We start from the raw sequence: 6,874 nt of genomic DNA on the forward strand, positions 1-6,874 counted from the left end.
CGCCGGAGCCGGCGTAGAGGGTGGCGGCTGCGCGGCCCCAGGCCTATCCCGGGCTGAGGAGGCCGCCTCTGACCTCGCTTCCCATTGTCCCTCGGCCCTGGTCCTCCGGGATCTCTTTGAAGCCCGGCAGGACCAGGCCTTAAATTTGCGCCTGACTTTTCCTGGATGAGAAGCTTCGAAGACGCGAGCGGGAGGGGGTGAACCAACTCGGCTGAGCCCCGTGATCAGCCCAGGGGATGGGGGCGTGCAGAAAAATCTCCCCTCGGGTGGGTGGGCAAGTCTAGCAGAACGTCCGTGGAAGCTCCGGGAACAGTGGCCGGCTTATCCAACAACTGCGTGATAGCTGGGAGGCCGGAGAGGAGGATGCGCAGAGCAGGTGAAGGCAAGGAGAGCGGCGTGAGATGGAAAGGCTATGATTTGCACCTTCTGCGGTCTTCCAGCTGCTTCGATACATGTGAGACATTGACATTCGGAGGCTGGTGACAGCAGACTGTCATGGATACAGGTTGATCGTCGAGTCATGTGAATAGATCACTTAGGCTTGCCTGGAGAAGGGAGCTTGGGTGGGTTGGAGCAGTGGGTGTTAAGGAAGGATTGCTCATTCTTGACTGCATTTACCGAGGCAGAACAACTTTAGTCTCCTGTGCTGTGGGTTGAGCTCAAAGGACACCCTTCTCATTCTCTTGTGGATTGCACCCTTTGGAAATTTTAGTCTAGCTAGCTCTCTGAGTGGTGGAATTGGGATCCCTAGTGCTTTCTGATCATGTACTGCCAACCACATCTTGACTTTCCACGTACCTGGTACCCGGTTAACAGTAGACCTGAGAACCTTTGCAAAGTGGTGACCTTCTTGAAGCCAGTGAAAACCCAGATAAATAACCCTCCTGTTTAAAGACTGCATGTTCCAAAGGCTGTCTCTGCCTGCAGTGTTTAGTGGGATGCAGGGCTTGTATGAGCTGAGTCAAGTAAGGTCTGCAGAAATATTTCCAGTCCTTGAGACTTCTACACCTGAACTAGTCAAGCTGTCAACTAGTGGGAGAGATGGCTTTTTTTTTTTTTTAAAGGCAGTGAATCTACCACTCCAGAAAGCAAATGCAAGATTCAAAATACAAGTCAGCTCTGTATCTAGTATATATACTCAAATATTAATTGCCCACCTATCTAACTAGAAACTGAGATGTCTGCCTGGCTACCTACCAGGAATAAATATCCCCTTTCCTCCCCTTCCCAGGAGGAATATTGCTAATGTGTATTATTGTCAGGTCAAATGCTAATAATTTTAAATTACCCCAGTATCTGGAAGAAGCAGTTTCTGTCTGGAATGTGCAAAGACCCTGTTGTAAGTTTCCATTTGTTGGTAAATGTGCCCCTGTGTTTCTTATTAATCTTGCTCTTTCTGAGCTTTATTGTTTAGCATTTACACAGCACTCTGTATTAAAGTGCTTTATGATGACTAATTACCCTTCCTCTAGTGATGATAAAAGACATTTATTTAGTTAATGGGTCAGTTGAGGACTAGTCAAGGTCACATAGCAAGTCCTAGGTAATCCTTTTTCAGAACTTCAGCTGAATTGGACATTATGACTTAAGTCACTTTTTGTACCTCTGCCATGTGTTGATAATGTGAGAAAGCATGGGAAAAGGAGAGAAGGGTAAGTTGGCACAGTACTTAGTGGTGTGAGAAAAAGACCTCTTCAAATGGTGCAGTCCTTCACCAATGAGAATTCTACCTTGGCTCTCCACCAAGTAATCCTTGGGTCGTTCCAAAACCTGAGGCCCTGCTAGAATTGACATTTTTGATGCCAGAGGAAATAGGTCACTTCAGGGTGACCTTGATGGTCCCCAGTCAGGTCACATCCCAGTATAACTTTCCGGTCAGCTTTTATTTGTTCATTTGCTTTGTCTGAGAAAGAGTGGAGTGGATGTCCATCAGTTATAAGCATAGATACCTGGATTCTTCAACTGTGATTGTAACTTACTCAGCTTTGTATGCTATGGGGCTACTGCAGTGCAGTGTACATAATAGGACTTGTTGGTTTGATTGAAGGCTTGAGATGTCTGAGTGTCAAGAAGTGCACTAAATGGGTACCACATTGAACAAGTTAATTAGCCTCTGTGCCTCAATTTCCTCATTTTATAGTGCCTATTTTTTGGAACATGTAGAAATGGGGCATGTTGGGAATTAATATGGCAAAAGTGATTTTTACCAAGAATCTTAGTATATTTATACTTCTTTTTCAGTGAGCATTTAACACAGAAGTATATAACACAGGACATATGTATGATTTAAATAGGAAGTCAAAACTATAGAAGAAGGAAAAAATATTGTTAGCCTTGAGGGCTTAGTTGAAGAGGTTAAGTCATCATGTGCAACTCTCAGCTTCCTAGCAGCCAGAGGATAAAGGGCCTTAGCGGGCATGGGAAACAATACATGCCAATTTTTCAGGAAGACAACTTTTCTTGGCACAAAGTTCTAAGAGAGATTTTCAGGGGACTATATGAATGTAGTAGGATGCTGTGGTATGATTCACATGGTAAGGCTTGTTCATGACTGTCACTGGTGATTTTAGGTGGCATGCTTAGGAAAATTTGAGGTAAGAAAAGGAGTCCTTGAGTTAAGGGTAAGTATATATTGTTCCACACCTGAAGAAGATCCTTGTTTAATGTTGGCATTTTTCAGTCAAACCAAATAAGTCATCCACTTCTCCATAATCATAGTTATATTTATTCCTCTTTTTCTGCTACTTTGTGTTGCAGGGGTGATAACTACCCTTGGACCTTTGGAAGCTGACACTATATCACGTTGATTCTTTTTTCATAGAGAAAACCCAAATCTCCAACTTGTTGATGAAACCTGCAAGTAGGCATGTTTCTCTGGAAGGCCTGTCAGAACATTTGCTGTTCTCTGAACTTGTGAACTTTGGGGGAACTTTTCAGAATAACACATTCAGCGTTTGACATAGAATCTGTGTAGTCAGAGACTCTTAACCACCAGCCAAATACAGGAAAGGAGCATAAGAAGACACAAGAAATACTTTTGTTTACAGCACACTCTTTATTTGAATAAAGCATATGTGGCTCTAATTCATCAAAAGGGTCAGCTAAGATTCAGGAAGCACACTAAGTAGAACCCTGATGAATACTGCCTGAGTGTTGGCTAACCTGGCAGGTGAAATCCAGGGTGCTCCTTTTCTCATCCAGGCTGTCTCATGGCTAATTCTTGGTGCAGTTTTATAGAATTTACACTAGTCTTCTCAGAATCACTGAGAAGAGATTTGATAGGATGGCACGTACTATCTTCTCCACATCATTAGTATCTGTTGACTCTCTTTAGAGTGGCTGCTGTTTTAGTAGCAGTCTTTGAAACAAGAGAGTGCAAGAAAATCCTCCTTTTAAGATTTGTTTTTCACAGATACTGATTATCTTTCTTTTTCTTGTTTGGTTTAATTAAACTCTAGTTTTCAAATTACTTTGTTCCTAGTTCTTTTAGACATTTAGCTTGTAACAGATAAATCTGGTCATTGTCTGGCCCTTTGTTGGCAAGATAGCAGATGTGTACCTTTTCTATCAGGAGGGGGATCATTTGGATCCACTGCTATTGCCTGTTATAATATTCTAGTGAAGTTTATCTAGAATGGATATTTTGATACATAGAATCATGTAGATCTTTTTGTTGCCTATGACTCCTGGAAAGTTTACTCAGCTACCTGGAAACAAGCACTTGAATGCCATACTGGGGTTGTTTTAAAGGACTGGCTGGTAAAGGAGAGTCATTTACACCTATCTGTTTCCAAGTTTGGGAATGTGATTATTCAATTTTTAAAAAGAAGAGCCACCCTTATGATCCTAAACACATAACTTATTATAATACAGAACATTATAATTCAGAACACATCCTGCTGAGAGGAGTCAGACACCCCCCTCTTGTATTAAGGACAACACATTTGTATTGGCCAGTTTTTCCAATCTGACATCTGAGAATCCCAAGTTGAATACAGAATCTTACTATAAGTTTTCCTTTTGATTCTTGTTGACACCATCAGCGCCTTTCGTGTGGTAAGCAGTAAAGCAAAACGCCTATGGAATCGCAGTCCCTCTTCTTATCCCATATTTCCCTTTGACTCACCCAGGTAGTTCTTTTATTGTCCCACTCTTGTGTGACTATTGCATGAGACCTCTTTAGCTTCTCCTTTTTGTTCCTGAAACTGTGAGGAGTAGTACAATATAAGTCAAGCGCTTCATTTTTGGAGTCAGGTTTATCTTCAGTCTCTACCATCTGATACATAGTTGTGTGACCTTGGACAAATGATTTAACCTGTCTGTGCCTCCATTTTCTCATCTGTAAAATAGGGAACAGTGATAGTATTACCTAAATAGATTGGTTAAGAGGATTAGCATTTAGTAAATACTAATTCATGTTTATTCCTTTATATCTAGAGTGACTAGAGTGACCATGTATTCTGGTTTGCCTGTACAGTTCTGGCTTTTATCTGTTATCCTAGTATGTCAGCCAATGAGTGCCTCCTTATATTCTGAAAAGCACTCCGGTTAATTTGGTCACCCTATTTATATCTCTCTAGATGATATGACATGATGGTTCAAATGAGAGCCTGATTTTGAAATACTGCTAAAGAGCCAAAGCAAAGATGTTTCTATTGAAATGTCAGGTCAATGGGAAAAATTTTTTTCTGACAAAAATGTTACTTTGTGCAGAGCTTACAGCTATTGAACTCTAAAATATTTGTTGATTACCAAGGGGTGCATAGACAGTGAGAGATCTTAGAGCTGTGATGAAGGGGAGATGTGCTCTCCCTCACCATTCCCTACCCTGCCCCCATGATACACAGTGCACTGACAGAACGTGGCTGTTTGGCAGACATTGGGCTAGTATCAGCCTAGGAGTTGGTTTCCTTAAACTGCAGTAGTTTGTTTATTTGGGGGGGCGGGTGGAGAGGGTGTTCTCCCAAACTGAAATCCTTGAATTACATGAAATGATTCCAAAGAGTCTTTGGAACTATGACTTTATCATTTTATATCATTTTACATTTGCGCTCCAATTCCTTCCCCCAGGCATTGTTTCTCGCTGCTCTTAGCAGCCTGCTTCCAATTCTGTATAGGTGATTTGCTCCTGCTGAAGTGTGTGGCCTTTGCTCCATAGCAATTACAGAACTTGGCTGGAGAACCACAGCCTTTGTTGAGACACAGACTGGTTTCATTTTTGTTTCTCTCTCTGTTCACTTTTTGTTTTTTTTTTGAGTTGGAGTCTCACTCTATCGTCCAGGCTAGAGTGCAGTGGTACACTCATGGCCACCTTAGCGTTGACCTGCTGGGCTCCGGCATCCTTCCACCTCAGCCAGAACTATAGGTGTGTGCTACCATGCCCAGCTAATTTTTAAATTTATTGCAGAGACAAGGTCTCACCAAGTTGCCCGGGCTGGTCTCAAACCCGTGGGCTCAGGCAGTCCACTTGCCTCGGCCTCTCAAAGTGCTGGGATTACAGACTGAGCCACCAAGCCTGGACTCTGTTCCCTTTTTCTAAAGGATTTGGCCTGGTGCCTTCATCTCAGAATGAGCATATTGCTTGGTACTGCTTAGCAGTATACAGTGGGGCTTAATCATTTACTACCCAAACAGGACACAAAAGTAAAAAGTTTAATGAACTACCAGTAAAAGGTGGTATTTGGAACCCTGGGGTAGAGAACCCTGGGGAAAAGAATGTTGAGAGGACCATTGGCATGCTCCTGCTTCCTCCCCATGAAAGCCCCAGTGCCTCAGCTCATGTGCCTGTGTATGTAACCTGTGGGGCTTAGTGGGCTTAACATGCTGTCCTCTACCAGCCCAAGCCAGTTCACTTCTTTTAAAATGGATGCCCTGGACCAGGCTGGGTGGCTCAGCCTGTAATCCCAGCACTTTGGGAGGCCGAGGCGAGAGGATTGCGAGTCCACGGGTTTGAGACCAGTCCGGAAACCTTGGCGAGACCTCATCTCTGAAATAAATCAAAAATTAGCAGGGCGTGCTAGTGCACGCCTGTAGTTCCGGCTACTTGGAAGACTAAGGTGGAAGGATCGCCGGAGCCCAGCAGGTCGACGCTGGGGTGGCGGTGAGCATGCCACTGCACTCCAGCCTGGACGACAGAATGAGACTCCAACTCAAAAAATAAACAAAAAATAAAATGGATGTCCTGTGCTCAGTTGTATGATGGGAATAAGGCTTAATAAACAGGAGGGATTTGGAACTGGCCACTGTTCCGTACTGTTCATCTTGGACCTGCCTCAGGCTTGGTTCTGTACAATCGGAAGAACTGCCCAACAAGAGCACGCCCTATTGTTTATATGTTTTTCTCTTTTCTCCTGAGCCTGTGAGTGTACAGTGGCATCAGTGTGGTCCCACTGAGCCTTTGTGCCTCAAGGTGCCACGGAAAAGGCTAGCGTTCTGATCCACAGTGGTGCATGGATCTGGGTGAGCTAGATGGCGAGTTTGTGAGTGGCAGAGAGAAGGGACTAAAGGAATGAGAACACGAGTGTAACCCTGTTTCATTCACTTAGGCCTCCTGATTGAAGCTGTTCATTCTGAGTTTTGAGCAATGACAGAATTTTGGAAGTTCTGTTTTAAATACATGGCTCCAGCTGTTCTAATATGTATTAATTGCATTAAGGTGAACTTCTAAGGCACAGGTTCCAAAAGGTATCATGGGAAGTAGCTTATCCCTTCTCCACAGGACTGGCTTGACCTCAAGTCAGAGCTTTCAGTTTGTGACCTGTTTGCATTATGGTCCCAGAAGCCTGGGGTGTGTGTGTGTGTGTGTGTGTGTGTGTGTGTTCGATCGTGTGTGTGTGTGTGTGTGTGTGTGATTGATCGTGTGTGTGTGTGTGTG

General features: G+C 43.7%; 2 protein-coding genes across 2 annotated transcripts in view; both read left to right on the forward strand.

The window, feature by feature from the left end:
- The window catches only part of LOC110596424, a 3,961-nt gene extending 3,760 nt beyond the window's left edge, over nucleotides 1–201 (forward strand). The window contains exon 5 of the mRNA XM_021716873.1: nucleotides 123–201. Coding sequence (XP_021572548.1) covers nucleotides 123–201 — 79 coding nt within the window. The remainder of the gene's footprint in view (nucleotides 1–122) is intronic.
- AHCYL1 (adenosylhomocysteinase like 1) overlaps nucleotides 1–6,874 on the forward strand; it is a 41,907-nt gene that overhangs the window by 366 nt on the left and 34,667 nt on the right. The window lies entirely within an intron of this gene.

This window comes from Carlito syrichta, unplaced genomic scaffold (assembly GCF_000164805.1).
Source record: "Carlito syrichta isolate Samal-C Ts95f unplaced genomic scaffold, Tarsius_syrichta-2.0.1 Scaffold309076, whole genome shotgun sequence".
Classification (NCBI taxonomy): domain Eukaryota; kingdom Metazoa; phylum Chordata; class Mammalia; order Primates; family Tarsiidae; genus Carlito; species Carlito syrichta.